This window comes from Daldinia decipiens (genome assembly GCF_022478715.1).
Source record: "Daldinia decipiens strain CBS 113046 unplaced genomic scaffold F4813scaffold_14, whole genome shotgun sequence".
Classification (NCBI taxonomy): Eukaryota; Fungi; Ascomycota; class Sordariomycetes; order Xylariales; family Hypoxylaceae; genus Daldinia; species Daldinia decipiens.
In genome coordinates, this window is record NW_026054557.1 from 314,057 (window position 1) to 332,362 (window position 18,306).

General features: G+C 47.8%; 7 protein-coding genes across 7 annotated transcripts; 5 read left to right on the forward strand and 2 right to left on the reverse strand.

Annotated features, from left to right (window-relative positions):
• The first annotated feature begins 934 nt into the window (after positions 1-934).
• Positions 935-2,407, forward strand: F4813DRAFT_55219 (uncharacterized protein). The gene is made up of 6 exons (XM_049248634.1): positions 935-1,511; positions 1,566-1,586; positions 1,646-1,714; positions 1,765-1,865; positions 1,916-2,050; positions 2,112-2,407. Exons 1-6 carry the CDS (start codon positions 1,436-1,438, stop codon positions 2,178-2,180), a joined length of 471 nt encoding a protein of 156 aa, XP_049100108.1. The 5' UTR covers positions 935-1,435; the 3' UTR covers positions 2,181-2,407.
• A 553-nt stretch (positions 2,408-2,960) lies between these two features.
• Positions 2,961-8,139, forward strand: F4813DRAFT_380487 (uncharacterized protein; the record flags this gene model as incomplete). Its single annotated transcript, XM_049245568.1, has 8 exons — positions 2,961-3,560; positions 3,600-4,043; positions 4,083-5,504; positions 5,544-6,294; positions 6,325-6,458; positions 6,511-6,767; positions 6,996-7,287; positions 7,327-8,139. The coding sequence occupies 8 exons, from the start codon at positions 2,961-2,963 to the stop codon at positions 8,137-8,139; spliced, it is 4,713 nt and encodes a 1,570-aa protein (XP_049100109.1).
• Positions 8,140-8,539: 400 nt separating this feature from the next.
• Positions 8,540-9,708, forward strand: F4813DRAFT_357538 (Metallo-dependent phosphatase). The gene has a single exon (XM_049243129.1). The coding sequence runs from the start codon at positions 8,740-8,742 to the stop codon at positions 9,625-9,627; it is 888 nt and encodes a 295-aa protein (XP_049100110.1). The 5' UTR covers positions 8,540-8,739; the 3' UTR covers positions 9,628-9,708.
• A 261-nt stretch (positions 9,709-9,969) lies between these two features.
• On the reverse strand, positions 9,970-10,746 carry F4813DRAFT_357540 (uncharacterized protein). The gene has a single exon (XM_049243130.1). The coding sequence runs from the start codon at positions 10,714-10,716 to the stop codon at positions 10,231-10,233; it is 486 nt and encodes a 161-aa protein (XP_049100111.1). The 5' UTR covers positions 10,717-10,746; the 3' UTR covers positions 9,970-10,230.
• Positions 10,747-12,916: 2,170 nt separating this feature from the next.
• F4813DRAFT_357543 (3-beta-hydroxysteroid-Delta(8),Delta(7)-isomerase) lies at positions 12,917-13,971 on the forward strand. Its single transcript, XM_049243131.1, has 2 exons — positions 12,917-13,267; positions 13,332-13,971. The coding sequence occupies exons 1-2, from the start codon at positions 13,003-13,005 to the stop codon at positions 13,784-13,786; spliced, it is 720 nt and encodes a 239-aa protein (XP_049100112.1). The 5' UTR covers positions 12,917-13,002; the 3' UTR covers positions 13,787-13,971.
• A 244-nt stretch (positions 13,972-14,215) lies between these two features.
• F4813DRAFT_55516 (uncharacterized protein) lies at positions 14,216-14,826 on the forward strand. The gene is made up of 2 exons (XM_049248635.1): positions 14,216-14,426; positions 14,511-14,826. Exons 1-2 carry the CDS (start codon positions 14,297-14,299, stop codon positions 14,705-14,707), a joined length of 327 nt encoding a protein of 108 aa, XP_049100113.1. The 5' UTR covers positions 14,216-14,296; the 3' UTR covers positions 14,708-14,826.
• F4813DRAFT_357544 (P-loop containing nucleoside triphosphate hydrolase protein) lies at positions 14,230-18,285 on the reverse strand. The gene is made up of 2 exons (XM_049243132.1): positions 14,511-18,285; positions 14,230-14,426 (listed from the first exon to the last, which is right to left on the reverse strand). Exon 1 carries the CDS (start codon positions 17,982-17,984, stop codon positions 14,946-14,948), a length of 3,039 nt encoding a protein of 1,012 aa, XP_049100114.1. The 5' UTR covers positions 17,985-18,285; the 3' UTR covers positions 14,230-14,426; positions 14,511-14,945.
• Between the last annotated feature and the right edge of the window lie 21 nt (positions 18,286-18,306).

Sequence of the window (18,306 nt, forward strand, 5' to 3'; positions counted from 1 at the left end):
GTCAAGTACAGAGTCTCGATACTACGTTGGAAGGGTGAAACCCAGCTGAGAAGTAGTTACCTTTTATATATATATATATTTTCTTTTTCTAAAATATATATATATTTCGATGGGAAAACGACTATATTATTCGCCATCTTATGAAATTTCATGCAATCTTACCAAGAGAAGCTGAAGCCTCATATCGAGTAAGCTTACTCAGTAAAGCATCTAGCCCACCTGCAATGCCTACATAGTACATACTTGCTAACATTAAGTACATGCTTGGTTATTCAATGGATTCATCACATCCAAGTTTCTGCCTTGACCGGCTTGTTGGAAACAGGGTATATATACATAATATTCCTTCTCAAACCACGGACTCCCCACCGGTCTCATATATAACTTGATGAGCTCACATAGAAGAGTCGTATCTTAACAGTGCTGCTAGACCCTAAATCTTTCACCGAGTTGAAGTATAATATATACTAGGACTATGCTTGGATTGTGTAGGTAAGTATACAATGGACGTGTTATTTTTGGTTGATTGATCGTGGTTTATCCAGTTCGATCTATTCGAATATGGATCCTGGATCTCCGGCCCTAACCCATTAAACGATGCATTTGCTCGGCCATTCTATGCCACATTTTAATTGATAAGCACCCTCATTTCCATCCACGATTCTATGCTTCCACCCCGCATTCCCGAAGCCTGCACGGAGCAGTTGTATTTGAAAGAACACCTGTTCGGTTGAACCTATCAACAACGTCCTGTAGACAGGATAAATGGATAAATAATGATATTTTACCTAAAACCTCACACCAATGACGGATGCCTCGCTGATCTATCGTAGAAATAGCACGGTCCAAGGGGTTATGCTTACGTCAATGATATTGCGAATAAGACAAGGATAGCATCCTAATCACCTATAACCCTTCTCTCAATATTCTAAGCGACGCGGCAGATGTAGTATCGGGTACGGAATGAAATTCGGTTAATTGAGAAAGTAAATTACACATGTCGATCTGAATCGCTTCAAGCTATGGGTAGCATACGCGTCGGGACTGACAGGGTGAAGACCAAAGCACATATCTTCCAGTGATTGACCAACCAGCGTTCTAGCCATCTTACAATGCCATATAGCCTTGCTCTTTTGAGCCTTGGCAAAGCTTGTTCCGATGTTCCTGCATTGCTTAACCGACCTTGCACTATGTTAGCTAGGTAGCTTCTGGCATTAGCTAAACATATCTGTAGGTCTTCGACAATTTGCCGAAAAACTTCATCCCCTGGGTAGGCAGTTATGGGCATAGGTTGGCGTGATGTGATTTTGGAAAGGGGAAGTCTCTCCGTAGAGTCAAAATGTGTATATATATAACCCTATGATCACCTCACTCTGAACTGAGAATAGGGTCAAATCACTACCAAATTCTACTCAGTCGTCTTAGGATAATCGTCATGAAGGGAATCATCGCTCTCCTACTTCTTGGCCTCGCTGTCGCAGCACCTGTCAACCAGGAGCTTCAAAACGAATGTAAGTTGGGCCATATTTAGGTCTTAACGACACAAAAGCTAACACACATAACAGTGCCTGGTGAAGACATCAAGAGTAAATACTATCGGCTCCAAGAAGTTGACTATGCAAACGGGTTAACGTGTATCATATAGCTCGCCCGCATCCCACCGGTCTTCCCACCGTTAGCTTTTCGCTTCCGCCGCTACCAACTGGCTCCGGCTGTAAGACTTTGTGCCCTCACTCTAGAAATACAAGCTAATACAATCTATAGTCCCCGGATGTGAGCTAACAACGTATGATATCGCAACTGGCAACAAGCTAATAGAGTCCAAACAGTCCCTCGCCCAACTGGTAAACCAGGTGGCCCAGGTGGTACGTTCTAACTCCTTGTTACTATCATGACTTTAGTTAACAGGAATCAGGTTTCCCGCGCCCTACAGGCGGCCCTCGTCCCACGGGCCGTCCCAAACCCACCAGCCGCCCTCATCCCACGGGTCGACCACAGCCTACTAGTCGACCTCACCCCACTGGTCGCCCCGGCCGCCCTACCACTAAATGTTAGTTTCACGTCCTGAATTTCCATCTAATATATGAGGCTTGTTTCTGACTTATCAATAGCGTCGCTGCCCACTCCCACTCCGACGCCGTGAAATGGTGCAACGTGCTGAGTTATCAAAAGCGTCATGAAGAGGACCTTACTCTAGGCTACGACACTAAAGGTCTATTCATCATTTGCTTAGTTATTAAAAAAAGAGGATAGTGTAGTTAGGACGGATATGACAGGCTACCATTCTAAGTAGACAAGAACGACAAATAATCAGGGGCTTACTAGACCTGACAATATTCTTGTATTTTAACTTCACAACCTTATCTCAAGAAACTTGGATTGTACTTTCTACTACACGAGTAAGCCCTTCCCATAACTTGTAGGTGGCTACCCTGCCACATAGGTAGCCAAAAATAAGGGTAAGAGCTCTGCATTATTGGCTGAAGGAAAGATGGAAAATGTACTTGTAGCAACGCCGTTGGGGAACGTGCAGGAAGTAAGTACGTGTATATCTCCTAACCCGACATAGTTATATCCAAATACTACATGTATTAGCTGAATCTATCATCCTTCTTCGTCAAACGCTTCACTAGAAAACATCAATTTCTTCGCGCCGCCCCTTTTAACCCCTATGTATATCATTATCAGTACAAAAATAGCCCTATTTATCAGCAACTAGAGGTCATATTTCTCTATTGGAGGCTTACCCGAGTTTCTATGGTCTCAAGACTAACTTCCCATAACCCTTGCTTCGGAGTTTACATGATCTATCTTTTATATCGGCTTCCCCATCACTAACCAATACGGTGGCGGTCTGTCGGTAAACTCTGCGGATAACTCTATGTGGTAGCTTGTCGAGAACCAATACTCAATAGTCACGCCGAATAGCTACCTTCAACACCGTCTTCCAAGATACTACTATGGAGCCCAAATTCAATACGAGCTTGCGTCCTAGCAATTCAACCCCCTCGTTGAAAGCTGCGAAAACCCGCCCAATATCTGTTCGTTCTACAGGATTCAGATCATACCATCATATATTGTTAAAGTCAGAGGATTCAGCGGACCACTTGATCAGGGACTTACCGATACATCCAGTCTTAACACAGGGCCCGCCAGAGCTTACAGGGAGAAACGCCGTCACGACCCATCAGCCCTCTCATGTATCTATACCTACAAGAAAGTCTTTCAAGGCTGATCTTGAAAGCCAAATCCCAGGAACTCCTATTCTTGACGAAACAAGACGACCTGGAATAGTGTGTATTGATCCTACAATGCATGCTCCAGGCAAGCACGCAGAAATCCACCATCCTGGTTTAATTATAGGTGCTGACTTTTGTGATGCTGGGATTGCCGTTGAGCGCGATTCTCCCATCAGAACACCACCAAGCAAGCCTGCTTCTGAGCGTCCTGGGCCTGTATTAACTGGTCGGGTTCGCCGTGTTCTTTCAGGGGGTGACATTTGCGAAGATATAGTTGATGTTTCCGAGCATATCCACAAGAACCACAGCTCAGCTACAAAGGTTCGTCCGGCTATTGGATTAATCCACAATAACGAAAAGCACAGCGGCCACTTTCGTATCTCGAAGGTCCAACCTGCCCTTCAAAAAGTTGAGCAAAAGAAGATAATTCACCAAAGCAAAGTACACACCCGAGCGGATTCTACGCCGGAAAAGCTATACATCTCAGAGCACGTTCACCGTGGCCACAGTCTCACGCCAAAAGTCCGCCTATCCCGAGATGATTCTAGAGACAGCACATATCACAGCGATCCCCATGAAGGCCATATTTGGGTTCAGAAGGTACAGCCTTATCACGAGTCGGCATCTACCGCCTTTATAACAGAGGAAAACTCAATTCCAAGGTTATCCGTGAAGAAGCACGTCCAACAGGGTGACGATTCAGCAAAATCGACTTCGTACTGGGGATTCTTACCAGGATTCGGAAATCAAGAAGGTGAGAAGGCCGGGGTGACTGGTGAACCTGTGGATGACTCAATCCCTCATGTTAGCAATGAAAACCATCCTTCATTGAGCGCCAGTCAGTATTCTGCTTCTCAAAAAAGCCTCGACGCTGCCTCCAAGCCCGTTGCGAGACTTGCAGAATTCATTGGTAATCAAGAGTTCCTTCGCCATACCAATGCGAACTTGTCATCACTTGGAAAATTGTTTAGTAGTAGCCATTCACAGGACAGAGCTCCTCTTCGGGATAATGGACAAGAAATGGAAATTCCTACAGCATCTGTTTCTCCAACTTCATATGCGCATCAAATGGGGGGCGATAACAATGCTGCAGAACAAGGTATCTTACCTGAAGGGATTGACCCAGCGCATGCTGCAACCTGGCTTCGTCAGTTTCTCGGATATCCAGAGTCAAGCCCTCCGAATCTTACTCAACTACCGGAGAAATCCCATCCTCGTCACGAGGATCATGACGACTACCCCAACAACAACGACGAGGCGTTGGTTTCTAGAGCGACGACTTTCTCAGGGAAAACTTCAAGAGAGGCCGGAATAATGGACTCGGCTATGCATAACCTTGAGCAACTACTCGACGAAGCACTTTTCCTCGCCAATGAAGCTACCGAAAACGACCGTTGCGGGCATGATAATGACAAGGACCTCATTTCCCGCCTACAGAATGCAACCGAGACTTTTAAGGACTCCCCAATCTTATCTGATTCCCAGGTAAATTATGGGAGAGATTTAGTTAAAAGCCCGCATCGTCATCCACTTGCCGAGGAACTGCAAGATACCATCGTATATTCGGCCGAAGAAAAGGTTGGCGGCCTTAAGACTTCATCCTCAAAGCCGGTAACCCAAGAAGAACTACTAGAACCTGACATGCGCAACGGCAACATCGTGCGGTCAAATATAAAAAATGGATCGAATATCCGTGGCCTCCGGAAGCCTAAAGAAAGCAACAGAGAAAGTCGCGAAGTACGCCATCAGATTTCCGATGGTGAGGATATTTTGCCTCTACCACCACCAGGCAGTAAACTCAAGAGACGATATCTGTCTCCAATGCTTCAGGCATATGAAGAGGATGATCCCACTGGGGTCATAAGACCTCGTACCAAGGCTGTGCCCAACAGTAGAGAAGTCAGGGAGTATATTCGCGTATTTCATCAGCCACCAATCACCCCTCGACACAGTTCCAAGAACCTTAGCGAAAACTCACTAGGAATGGAGCTCCAGCCCCGTCGATCGGCCACCATTTCCGAGGGCTTCCGCAGAGATGTAGATGTAGATGTATATAGCTTTCATGACGGCACATCTGATGATACAATAGACTTTTCTACCCAATACAACAATGACAGAAGAGGGAAGGAAATACCAAGCATCGAAGTGTCGACATATAACGGCAACCAGAATGTATTGACTACTAAACTCGGAAGAGCTCGAAGGAAGGTGACTTCCAAGAGAATTCACGAGTTGCGCAATGTCAACCTTCGGAGGAGGTCTCACGTCAGTATCAGGGATGGGCAACGATTCAGCCTTACCAAGTCGGTGAAGCGGCAGCCTATAATCGCTCGCGACTGGTCTCCTATCCGTAAGAGATTCGTCGCCTCCGTTGCGTGCATCAGTACAGCCTTGATTGGTATCCTGGTGGGAATCTACGCAGGCTTGGTTCCGTCAATTCAATATTTCATTGCAGATTTCCACCATTATTCAATCATCGGCAACGTGGTATTATACCTTGGAATGGCATTGTCAACATTTTTTTGCTGGCCATTGCCACTACTGCACGGCCGGAAACCGTACATTTTATGCAGCCTATGCGTGGCTCTGCCGCTTCTCTTCCCGCAAGCCGTTGCGGTCAGCATACCTAGATCACCGTACACCAGCGTTTGGAGATGGGCGTTGCTTCTTCCTAGAGCAATCATGGGCTGTGCTTTGGGTCTCGCGAGTATGAATTTTCATTCGATACTAACCGACCTCTTTGGGGCATCCCTGATGAGCAGCAATCCGCACCAGGAGGTCGTCGACCAATACGACGTAAGGAGGCATGGTGGCGGACTCGGCATTTGGCTGGGCGTCTGGACATGGTGTTTCATCGGCTCATTAGGTATCGGCTTTCTAATCGGTGCTGTAGTCATTGACACTCTAAAGCCATCGTGGGGACTTTACATTAGCATCATGCTAATTGCACTCGTTCTCCTTCTTAACGTCTTGTGTCCCGAAGTTCGACGTGCGGGTTGGAGACGCTCCGTAGCCGAAGTCAGGACCCCCTTGGGAGTATCCCGAAGAGTAGCTCGTGGGGAGATTATGATGCATCGAGTCAAAGATGGCCCCAGATGGTGGGGACAGGAGATGTATCACGGGGTCGCCCTATCTCTTGAAATGCTTCGTCAACCGGGCTTCGTTATTATGGCCGTATATTCTGCATGGATATATGCTCAAGTCGTTTTGGTCATCGTTGTAAGTCGATTTCATATTTCGTCAACTTGCGTCGTCCGCTAATGATCCAAAGCTTCTGGGGTCTCTATCTTCTAGGCACTACCATTTCCGGTCTCCGTACGTAGGTGCTGCGGTCTCATCCGTCGCTATCGGAGCGCTTGCAGCAGTGCCGTTCCAAAAGGCAAATCTCTTTTCACGGTCCCGATGGACAGGTCCGCCAACAAACAATATGACCTTCGACAAGTCGGTAACTTGGACCTCCCACCTTGTTCGGCGATCTATCTTCATTATCGTACTCCCAATTACCGGAATTCTATACACTGTGGTCTCGTCCGGCCCGCCTGTCCATGTCGTATTTCCTTGCTTATTTGCGGCTATAATCGGGTTCTTGTCGTGTCTTGCGATCGCTGAGTGCAATGGTATACTGATGGAAACGTGGGATTGCTCTGACTTTCAGCCGGGCATGACGGGTCGGTCTAGATCAGGAAAGGACAGTACGAAACGGACCAACTACTCCTCTTTCCCCCGAGTTACTGCTGGATGGAACATTATTCACAGCATCGGTTTCATTCTTGCTGCGGGAGCAACAGGTATCGGTGGCATAGTCACGCGGAATCTAGGGCAAAGGGCTGCAACGGGCATTGTCGCATCCATCTTGTTCATACACTCTCTTCTACTACTGGCCGTGTTTGCGCGTTTTCGCAGGATACAAATCGTACCCAACTCAAAGAGCTTTGAGATGGAAAGATGGACCGAAGAACGTCGAAACAGTGTACGCCGGCACGCCTCTGCAGTAGCCGCTGCTAAAGCTAATGGCCTCAAAGATATCACCGAGATCCCCGAAGAAGACGTTGGCTAGAGGCCTGTCGTTCTTGGCAACCCATCAGAGAAATTCCGCCGTATGAATATCCTCGAGCTGGGTTCATTGACTCGCTGGAGCGAAATTCGCAAGAAGAACCGATTGATCGACAAAGGCATGCATCTTAATCGACAGACAGTCGGCTTAGCACGCAACGAGATCGACCGGAGGCGCCATGAATTTATAGGTGACGTTCACCGGAGCGCAGAAGCCGTTGGGGACCTCGTCCGCAAAGTAAGCAAGAGAAGCAAGCGTAGCCACGACAGTGGTCACGATAACACTTCCCGAGATGATCCCGATGACATGGGTCCACTAGGTCCACCAGGGGCCGGACTTGAACATGAGCATTCCTCATTACCCCACGAGGTTTATGCCGAGCGCGAATGCGTCATGGGCCAGGCCGTGCCAGAGGAAGTGGAGGTTTCATCGATAGACGACGCATCGGACGATGATTCGGACGACGAACATGAATGGATACAAATGGAAGATCATTCATCTCATATGACCTCCAAGGTTCAGCCATACACTGACTTCAAAAGACAAAATTTGCGAGGCGGCGAAGCTAACACGGGGGACTACGTGATCGACATGGATACCATCCAGGGCGAACACGGCTCGCATAGTGAATTAAAGGTCAAGCCTGCCGAACCAGATGGTCCAGAACAACATGGCGTACGCAAAAGCGAGGCCAGTTCAGTAGATACGGAACTCAAAAGGCTAGCCCAAGAGCACGGCGCTCATACGTATGAGAGCAAGGTTAAATCCGCAAGTATGGAATTCGAGGATGCTGACTTGAGCGGGAAATCTAGCCGCAGAGGTTCGAAAGCAACGAAGCAAGATTAAAAGGAGAGCTGAAGCAGGAGCAGGAGTGGGGGTTATCAATCCCAAGGCCAAGCCGGAGAATGGTACTATGAAGCCTGTATTGGTATTAAGAGAATAAGTACCTAAGATCTTCAATCTTGAACCTATTATCACCTAACCTAAGTAAGTGTTAAGTAAGTGTTAAGTAAGTGTTAAGTTACCTGTGTTGGTTAAGTGTTGGTTAAGTGTTGGGCATTGAATATTCTATAAATGGAGTAATTATTCAAGTCGCCCCGATAACAAGCATAATCGGCATAGATAGATATTCGTATGCAATTATAGCTAAACCTGGAAGAAAGGAGACCATCTGCAACTTCCGGACATTGTACAAATGGACGTAAAGAAATGTAAGCAAGACATAATTGGTTCTTCGGACATAATGATAAGCCTATAAGCCTATAAGCCTATAAGCCTATAAGCCTATGAGCATATGAGCCTATGTATGAGCCTACGGCTCTGCCACAATTGCTAGATTGAGTCTAGTCTAGCTGCCTCTTGCTACCGACGCCGCAAGTTCATTTTTATTCCCAATTTCGTCATCCCCGAGGTACTCAGCCAAGCGATGCTAGCAACCGCGCCATTATGAAGCTCTATGCCATCGGAGATCTCCACCTGAGCTACGAGTTCAACAGGAAAGCCCTCGAGGAACTAAAACCGCACCCGGACGACGGTCTGATCCTATGCGGTGACGTAGGCGAGACGGCCGAGCACCTAGAGCTAGCCTTCTCGGCGGGCAAGCGTAACTTCAAAGAGGTCTTCTGGTGTCCCGGCAACCACGAGCTGTACTCGATGCAGTCGTCGAGGCCAGACCTGCGCGGCGAGAGCAAGTACGAGCACTGCGTAGAAATTGCGCGCAAGCACGGCGTGCACACGCCCGAAGACGACTTCGTGCGCTGGGAGGGCGAAGGCGGCCCGGCCGTCGTCGCGCCCGTCTTCACGCTGTACGACTACAGCTTCCGCCCGGCAGACGTCAGCCGCGAGAACGCGCTGCGCTGGGCCGAGGAGACGGATACGGTGGCTACGGACGAGTTCCTGCTGCATCCGGACCCGCACGCGTCGCGCGACGACTGGTGCCGCGTGCTGGTGCGGAAGTTCGAGGAGAAGCTGGCGCGCGCGGTGGCGCAGCATCCGGATGCCAAGCTTGTTATCGCGAACCACTGGCCGCTGCGCGAGGACCTGGTGTACATACCGCGGGTGCCGCGGTTCAGCCTCTGGTGCGGGACGAAAGCTACCGAGGACTGGCACACGCGGTTCCCGGCGAAGGTGGTGGTGTCGGGACACTTGCACGTGCCGCGCACGGACTGGAAGAAGGGGGTGCGGTTTGAGGAGTGCAGCTTGGGGTATCCGAAGCAGTGGGGCGATGTGCATGCGAGCGGGAAGGATATCAATGATGTTTTGCGGGAGATCTTGCCGGGGCCGGAGGCGCCGCTGGGTGGGGAGGCGGAGATGAGGTGGCGGAGGTGGGTTTGATGGGGATGAATAGGGGATTGTATGGGGGTATGAGATATGAGGTATGAGTTATAAGGTAGTATTAAATCGTGTCGGGGTATGTATAGAGGGCATTATACGGTCCGTACATTGTGTGTTTATTTTAGATTCCCTGTTATCTTAATCTAGGGTCTTGGATGGATCTGCTAGCATTGGTGTCTACTGCAAAAGGGGTCAACTCATATGAGATCATGATAGTGAGAGTGATTTGTTAAATGCCTAAACGATCCTGGAAGAGAGATTTGTAGATATACTAGGTTTACACTCACTCATGCCTCGCTCTCATATTCGTATTCCACATCATAATAATAAAAATGATTATAAGGACCATCTTCATCTTTCGGAAGAAGCATCTGCTCAATCTCCGTATGTCCATTCTCCCTAGTGCAATCAGCAGCGTTACGATTCCACAATGACCAACTCCCACAGCGCTATATCGCGCTGTTCTATCGTACCGATCTTTGACATATCTCGTAGCCCCATTCCTGAGCAGCAAAGCGACAACATGTTCGTGGCCGCAGGCAGCTGCCAAATGAAGCGGTTCTTCACCGATTAGATTCTTCTCATTCACAGGTGCCCTAGCATTTAGGAGTTGTTGGGTTGCCATTCCTTCATCACAGATGGTCTTCGTGCTAATTTCAAGTGACTTGGGAGAAACGATATAACATAATCAAGGAAGGGCCTGTCATTTATCAGCATTAAAAACTCCGCGTAATCCTTTTCTTCCCAAGTTTTCGTACTGCTATCCGATACTGTGTCCCGAGTAAGTGAAATCTTAAGATACCGTACACAAACCGATAACATGCCGTCGTTTCCATCTTTATCATTCATTATGAACGGACCAGCGACTTCTCTTTGCAAGAAATCTCTTACATTCTCATGTACTAGCTGTACAAAGGGTGGTTTGATTTCTAAGAGGTCTCCACATCGTGCCGTAATACGATTGCGTAGGAGTCGAACTCTGTGTCTATCAATATCCTTTGGAATAACGAATGTATCAGACTCTATGGCAGATGAGACGATGATAGCATCCTTCACTTCGGGCAGAGTAAGACGCCTTAGTGCAAACATGGCAACCGAGATGAACCTTCGTCCCTCGACTATGTCATTTTTTAAATTCTTCGATAAATGGTCAACGATCTGCTTGTAGATTCCATTAAGCTCAAGCGAGAGAAAAGTCTGTGGTTGCATGAGCTCAATGTTATTGAAACCCGTTTCCACAAGAGTCTTGATTTTCTTTAACACCAAGTCGACCCATAGAAACACACCTTCGGCGTGTTGCTTGATATATTCTTTTACTCCGTCGAGCTCATTATCACGTATCTCATCATCACTTCCGTGACTTTCGTTTTTCAGTTGCTTCATAATTTCCTCGATCTTCTCATCAACAATTATATTTATGTCGTCACGATTATACTCCTCTAGGATTAGACGAGGAATCCGGTGCACGTAAGGAAGCTCCCGCAGAGGTCGGCTTGTCATTAATACTTTTATGGCGCATTTTGATGTTGAGGAGCAGACGTTCTGCATTGTATTAATGACGTCGACTAGACTATTCCCCTCTTCATCGCGATACGATTCATCCATGGCATCTAATACGATGAAGATTAATAGTTCAATATCAATGGTAGTAAGAGATCCGAAATTCTCTCCGAGATCGTCAAATTTCCAGCTGAAGTTGAAACCAGACTGGCTGCGTTGAAGTCTGTACTTCCCCCTGAAAATAGGATACAGCAAAGGTTCGGCCGATAATAATTGCCATAACACAGCTTGAAGCATACTTTCATGGCTCTTTTCGGTCGGGCCTCCGCGGGACGAATAGAAGAAGTAGCCAAGAAGAGGCTTTCGGCCATATGCCCCCAAACCAAAAATCCTGTCCTTCTCCTGAATTATCTGTTTTGCCAATGTCGACTTACCACTTCCTGGCTTTCCTTCAATTACTAGGAGGCTCGAAGAGCCGGGTGATATCCACTGATTGAAGATTGCATCCATCCAAAGCTAGTGACCAGTGGAAGAATCAGCATTGAAGATGATACTTGGGCGTGCATTAAAGTCAACAGTGCGGAGGCTCTGAAGACAACCTTTGCGATAAGCTAGTTAACACTAGACTCCTTAGAAAATAAGGTAGGGTGGTGTAATACCTTTTCGTTCTTTATCCTCGTCGATGTATGGGATAATCTCGATCTTTTCCTCAATGTATCTCAACAGGGATGAAAAGATACGAGGTTGGGTGACAAAGAATATTTTGATAGCAACATTTTCTTGACTTGAAAATTTCTCCTTTAGGTGAAGGAGCTGTGAAATGAACGTGTAGAGCCTCAGAGTGGGACATATCGAGCCCGTCGATGATTAGATATATGCGTGGTTCCGATACTTCCAGCAAAACATGATAGAGCACCTCACGTAGTCTGCTCAAAATCCAAAGCTCTCGTCCTATAGTAGCCGGAGGAGGCATGGTAAGTTGTGAAAGTGGGAAGATTTCCATTACACGCCTAATAATCCGAGAATCAGGTTCAAGCTTATTTAGGAGATAGTTTAGCATTCGTATTGCTTGGAGGGATAGCTCCTGTGGTCTCTGCCCCGGACCAAACCCTAGTGATATTGTACATGACAAGTACAGGACCCGTTCTTCACGTTCCCGGAGCCTTTTTACCACAAGCAATCCAGCCTGTTTCATGTATAAGGATTGTAAGTCGCCTCCAAGCCATAGTAACATAGATGATGGTGCTGACTGCCACTCTCTGAAGTCAGGGTCTTCAAAAAGCCAATCTAGCTCTTTAGATATGGTGATAGGAGTTATGGTAGCTTCTAAGGAGGCATCCAATTCGTTTGGTGCGGGTAGCTCAAGTGTTGAAATGTACAGATCCAAGTTATTTTCCGCATCTACGTTTTCTGCTAACAAGGCCTAAGTGTCAAAATTTTGATTGGGATTACCGCTGGTAGGAGAATCATGAGGAAAAATGTAAGTCAAAGTCGGGTACATACTTGGTGTCTTTTCCATATATTGCACTATGGCAAACAATAATACCTATGTAAGTAGGTATCTACTATATGTACCTTAGGTACGGTTGAGGTAGGTAGGTATATATTGAAGGTTTAAAGGGGTATATCGTTAGCTACAATCGCATATGTATCTTATCTCTTGGAGGTACCTGTAAACTAATGTTGTTTACTATTACACGTACCTAGGTACCTAATGTAGTTAGGTAACTACATGTATTCACTCAGGTACCTATGTACTACATTAGTACCTACCTATTAACTTACCCCTGAAAATATGTAGTTAAATAAAACCAACCCAAACTTCCATCTTGCTCCTATACAATTCCTCAAAACACTCTAACCCAAACCCTCACAATGGCGGATATCGTCAATTCTACGATAAGCGAAAGCCCAGAAACGCCTCTACACCCATACTACCCCCTGGGCGTTGTAATCGCGGACTACGCGGCCAAGACCCTCTCGACGCAGGAGATTCTAGCCATCTTCACGGGAACATGCATCTGCATCCTCGGCCCGATGTGGTTCTACCTGCGGCACGCGCGGCCTAACCTACCGCTCAGCGACGTCTTCACGACGCTGTGGTTTGTCCTGTGCGGCTTCATCCACATCGGCTTAGAAGGTAGACCGCCCTTTACTTAAATCCACGTAGATCACATATGTAGGTAGGTACTAACACAACCTAGGTTACTTCGCGCTGCACGCGCGCGACATAGCCAGCCGCTCAGCCGTGCTCGCGCAGCTCTGGAAGGAATACTCCCTCTCCGACTCGCGGTACCTCACGGCAGACACCTTCGTCGTATGCATGGAGACGGTAACGGCCGTGTTCTGGGGCCCGCTGTCGTTCGCCATCGCGTGGTGCATCGCCGCCGAGCACCCGCTGCGCCACCCGCTGCAGTCCATCGTCAGCCTGGGCCAGCTCTACGGCGACGTGCTGTACTACGGCACCTGCACGGTCGACCTCGTCGAGTTCGGACGCGAGTACTCGCGCCCCGAGCTCGCCTACTTCTGGGGGTACTACGTTTTTCTCAACGCCTTCTGGATCGCCATTCCGCTGTGTCTGATCGTGAGCAGCACGCGCGAGACGGCGAGGGCTTTTGCGACAGTCAAGGGGAGCTTGAGGGCTGAGAAGACGAAGTAGGGATTGGTGGGATGTTATACGTAGGTAGGTATCGCTGTGAGATTATGATTAGGGGCGAATGACTTAGTAAATAGGTACCTACCTATAGCTGAGAGCTTGCTTTTTTATTATTGCGCATTGTTGGTACGATTTTACGAGACACGAGACATGATATACTTTTTATGATCAATACTACGTCATTTTAGGTGTTTTGCCTTTAAAGAAAAGAGGCTGAAATCCCATGTGGTAGTATCGCACTAACTTCACGACTAAAATGTAGTTTACCTAGCTCTAGCCAATTAAATAACACCAACTCCCGTCTTTACCTACGTCAGACCGGCAACTCGGAGTTTTTAATGTGGAGGTAAGGTGGAGGTTAGCTGTAGCTAAGCTTATACTGAGTGAGAATTCACTAAACCCCTCATTATGTAGTATACCTAAGCACCCAAACACCACGGTAACTACATTTACAACTACATTTACATCTACATTTACATCTACATTTACATCTCATCACCACCAGTCACAAAAATGGTCTACACAATAGTCGTGCACCTCCGCGCCAAGCCCGGCGCAGACAACATCGCCAAACTGCACGCCAAGCTCAACGAGGCCTCTGCCATCTACTCCAAGGACCGGGAGACCATATCCTGGTTCGTCAGTAAGTACAACAACATATTTCCCTCCCTCCTACCCCCCGTAACACGCACGTACGAATTCCTATGTTAAACACCACCACCACCAGTGCAATCGATCCACGACCCGCAAGAATTCACCATCGTGGAGCGCTTCGAGAACGAGGGGAGCCAGAAGTACCACCTGGAGAACCCGTACTGGAAGACCTTCGACCCCTTCGTGGTGCCTCTGCTAGAGAAGCCCATGGATTTGCGACGGCACGAGGAGTTAGTTCCTAAGGCTGGCGAGGAGGCTCTGCTGAAATAGATTACTGAATGGCCATTCATCATGAAGCGGGCCGGTTACTTATGGCTGTGCCATAGATGGGTTTCATGTTTGCTTCATGAGAGTGAGATATATGAGACATTGTTACGTATCTCATTCAAGCTAGTATTATATCACTTATATAGACAGCTTTCTGAACGGGGTGAACCCATAATAACAATTCCGCTCGTGCACTCAAACTTATTCTCTGCCTATATCCAAGAAATACGTAGTCCGTTCATCATCTCCCAGAGTGTCCTTTAGGCATCTTCTTCTCCTCGAGCTCCTCTAAATCCTTCTTCTTGTGGAAGTGCGGCGCGACCTCATTCAGCCAATGCGGTTTGATGGGCATGCAGCTACGCATATACTCTTTATTGGTGAGCACCAATTCGTAGTAGATTACCATCTTCTCCGGAGGATCTGACTTCATCAACACCGAGCTGGGGTGGATCCACACCGTTGTGTTATTCTTAACGGTTCGATAGCTGTCGCCGTTGCGCTGTAGCTTGGCTGCGTTCGGGAAGAAACCTGCGGTGAGAGCCTTTTTAATAGGCTCGATGTTGGCCGAACCGCATGTAGACGGCGCTACTTCTACACGCTCGCACAGCTTGGCAAGTTGATCGCGAACGTCCCGGGCACGGGTTAGAGAGCGCTGCTGTAGGAAATTCTCCCGCGACCAGATGGGAGAGAAGTCGCTGTCAACCCACTGATTCCAGATATTAAGGAGCGTTAAATGATCACCACCTTCCTTGACAGTGAAACGGTTACGAGCGCTGTCGGCATGTATCTTCTTGTCTTTCGGTCGGAAAAACAGGGCCGAAGCCTCGCTCAGCATTGCTACAATCGACAAAACCTCGTCAACACATTTAAACTTGTCTGCAGCAAGAACAGCCTTCGCGAGCATTGGATCCGTAGGAAACTCAGCCATTTGTCTACCAACTTTGGTAAGCTCGCCTTTGTGGTTCAGAGCTTGTAAGGCGAAAAGTTGATTTAAAGCCCCGATTAAAGATTCGGTAGGGGGGGGATCCATGAATTCGAATTCGAGCAGTTGGTTAATCCCAAGCGACTTCAGTAATAGCACTACGCTGTTCAGGTTGGTTCTTTGAATCTCCGGCGTGGTCGATTCGTCCATTTCGTTCATGTAGGCATATTTAGTATACAGGCGAAAGCATTTGCCAGGGCCAACACGTCCGGCACGTCCACTGCGCTGATTTGCAGAGGCTCGAGAACATGGAACAACGACGAGGTTTGACATCCCTGTCGCTGGGTTATAGATGTTCTCCTTCACGTATCCTGGGTCAATGACGTATGTGATACCGTCGATGGTCAAACTTGTCTCGGCGATATTAGTAGCAAGTACAACCTTACGGGCACCGTTCGGAGTGGGTTCGAAGATCTTGCTCTGGAGTTCTGAAGGCAGATTGGCATAAATGGGACAGACAATCAGTTCCTTTACTCGATTTCCAAGCTTCCTTGCGGTCTCTGTTAACTGTTGCTCTGCAGCTTCGATCTCATCTTGACCTGTTAAGAACACCAGAATGTCTCCTTTTCCTTGACTGGTATGAATCTGGAATATCGTTGTGATAGCAGCCGTTAAGTAGTTTGCTTCAGGTGCTGGAGTATAGTAAATGTCGACGGGGTACCTTCGCCCTGGAATGTTAAAGATCGGAGCGTCGTCGAAATACTGCGCAAACTTTTCGGCATTCATCGTAGCCGAAGAAATGAGTAGTTTGAGATCCGGTCGTTCCCTGGCTAAATCCTTCACTAAGGCAAGTAGAATATCGGTGTGAACTGTCCGCTCGTGAGCCTCGTCAATCATCAAGGCCGAATAACCTGCAAGATCCGGCTCCGTCATGAATTCTCGAAGCAACATGCCATCAGTCATATACTTCAGAATAGTTTTATCGCTGGTAGCGTCTTCGAATCGAATCGAATAACCGACTTCGTTGCCGACCTTGACTCCCATTTCTTCTGCAACTCGAGCTGCCACACTCATAGCAGCAACTCTTCGAGGTTGTGTACAACCTACTTTGAGGCCACCTTTCGTATAACCGGCCTCGTGTAAATACTGGGGTAATTGCGTAGTCTTTCCACTGCCCGTCTCACCAACAAGGACTAAGATCTGATGTTGTTCAAGAGCAGCGATAAATTCGTCTCGGTATTTGTATATTGGCAAGCTCTTTCGAGTTTCTTCGATCGATAATGCCTTCTTCTCTGCGGCCTCGATTTGCGCTTCCAAAAACCTCTGTTCTTTAGTTAACGTCTTCCCCTCCCCAGCTAATGTCGAACCCATGTTCCACTGGATATACTGCTCGGGGTCAAGAACAGGAGCATAATCTCCTTCGTACTCTCTTTCCGCCCTGTTAATCTGAGCCTTGGCCTTTTGTGTCTGCTCCCTTTCCCACTCCTCGTGTTCAGTAACAAACTTCTCCTGGCCGTATTCATCTCTTTCGACGTATCGTTTATATAGCGCCTCCTCTTTCCGCTTCCTGTCTATCTTGCCCTTCTCCGTGATATAATCTTCCGGCATATAATAACCATCACGGTGGTCATCGATTCGCAATCGCTCTTCGGCCAATCGTAAAATTTCTCGGTTCTTCGCAAACTCGGCTTTTTCTCGCTCGGATAACCGTACACCACTATTTAGCTCTGCTGTCTCCTCTGCGACTTGTTTCCGTAGTAGTGCTAATCTTTCTGCCTCCCTCTTCTTTAGATAATCCTGTCTCGAGCGCTCTCGTAAATCTGGCATAGCAGCCCTGCTTGCAGAAAGTTCTTCAGCTAGACGCTGTCTTTCCCGTTCGGCCCTGCCTTCGCTCTTTGATTTGCCCCCATCTCGCTCCTTGAGGCGAATGGAAAAGGCTTCTCGCTCGGCAATGTCGCGCGCAGTATCGGAATCGGCACCGTCATCCTCTCCCTCTCGTTCACCAGGACTTAACTTGACGCGCTTGGGGGCGGGTTCTTTGAACGTGGGCTCTTCGTCGCGTCCATCGTCCGAACGTTCAGGCTCGCTCCCTGCCTCCTCATCGCCCCATCTATCATCAAAGTCGTCCTCGGCGCGTTTTCGGATGGATTTCATCTTTTGTTTATGCGAATCGCGACGTGGCGAACGACTGCGGCTACGACTCCGACTCTGAGTACGATGCGACTTGCGATGCGAATCACGATGAGAACTGGATTTTCCATTTTCGTCGCGACGCCTATGTTTGGATTTCTTCTCGACTTTCTGAGGGCCCACTTCACCTTCATCCATAGGGATGAAGGCGTATCGTTTGTTGCTCATGACTACCTGGTCTTCGAGGTTATGATAGTGGGTAGATTAAGAATCAGGTACTTGTATGGCGGCGGGGCTGCTATTGAGAATGCGAACCCCGGCTAATGTCCCAATGCCAGAAGACGAGGCTTGCTCACATATGACTGGCACCGGAGCATAGGCAGGGGGACAACACAGCTACTCGGGATTGTTTCGGAGACGTTGAAGATTGAAGAATTAGTGCTGGAGATATGAGCAAGAAATGATGAAGGTGCTATATCATGTAGTTGGAAGCTTGCTGTAGCTGTAGTTGCCTAGGTTAGTACCTATTTTTTTCGGATTACGGAATACG

Excerpts from the sequence above, each read along its gene's own strand:
- F4813DRAFT_55219 (XM_049248634.1), top strand. The coding sequence starts at position 1,436 with ATGAAGGGAATCATCGCTCTCCTACTTCTTGGCCTCGCTGTCGCAGCA. Across the intron at positions 1,715-1,764 it reads GCTACCAACTGGCTCCGGCT|TCCCCGGATGTGAGCTAACA; the intron begins GTAAGACTTTGT and ends TACAATCTATAG. Across the intron at positions 2,051-2,111 it reads CGGCCGCCCTACCACTAAAT|CGTCGCTGCCCACTCCCACT; the intron begins GTTAGTTTCACG and ends ACTTATCAATAG.
- F4813DRAFT_357538 (XM_049243129.1), top strand. The coding sequence starts at position 8,740 with ATGAAGCTCTATGCCATCGGAGATCTCCACCTGAGCTACGAGTTCAAC.
- F4813DRAFT_357540 (XM_049243130.1), bottom strand. The coding sequence starts at position 10,716 with ATGTTTGCACTAAGGCGTCTTACTCTGCCCGAAGTGAAGGATGCTATC.
- F4813DRAFT_357543 (XM_049243131.1), top strand. The coding sequence starts at position 13,003 with ATGGCGGATATCGTCAATTCTACGATAAGCGAAAGCCCAGAAACGCCT. Across the intron at positions 13,268-13,331 it reads CATCCACATCGGCTTAGAAG|GTTACTTCGCGCTGCACGCG; the intron begins GTAGACCGCCCT and ends AACACAACCTAG.
- F4813DRAFT_55516 (XM_049248635.1), top strand. The coding sequence starts at position 14,297 with ATGGTCTACACAATAGTCGTGCACCTCCGCGCCAAGCCCGGCGCAGAC. Across the intron at positions 14,427-14,510 it reads GACCATATCCTGGTTCGTCA|TGCAATCGATCCACGACCCG; the intron begins GTAAGTACAACA and ends CACCACCACCAG.
- F4813DRAFT_357544 (XM_049243132.1), bottom strand. The coding sequence starts at position 17,984 with ATGAGCAACAAACGATACGCCTTCATCCCTATGGATGAAGGTGAAGTG.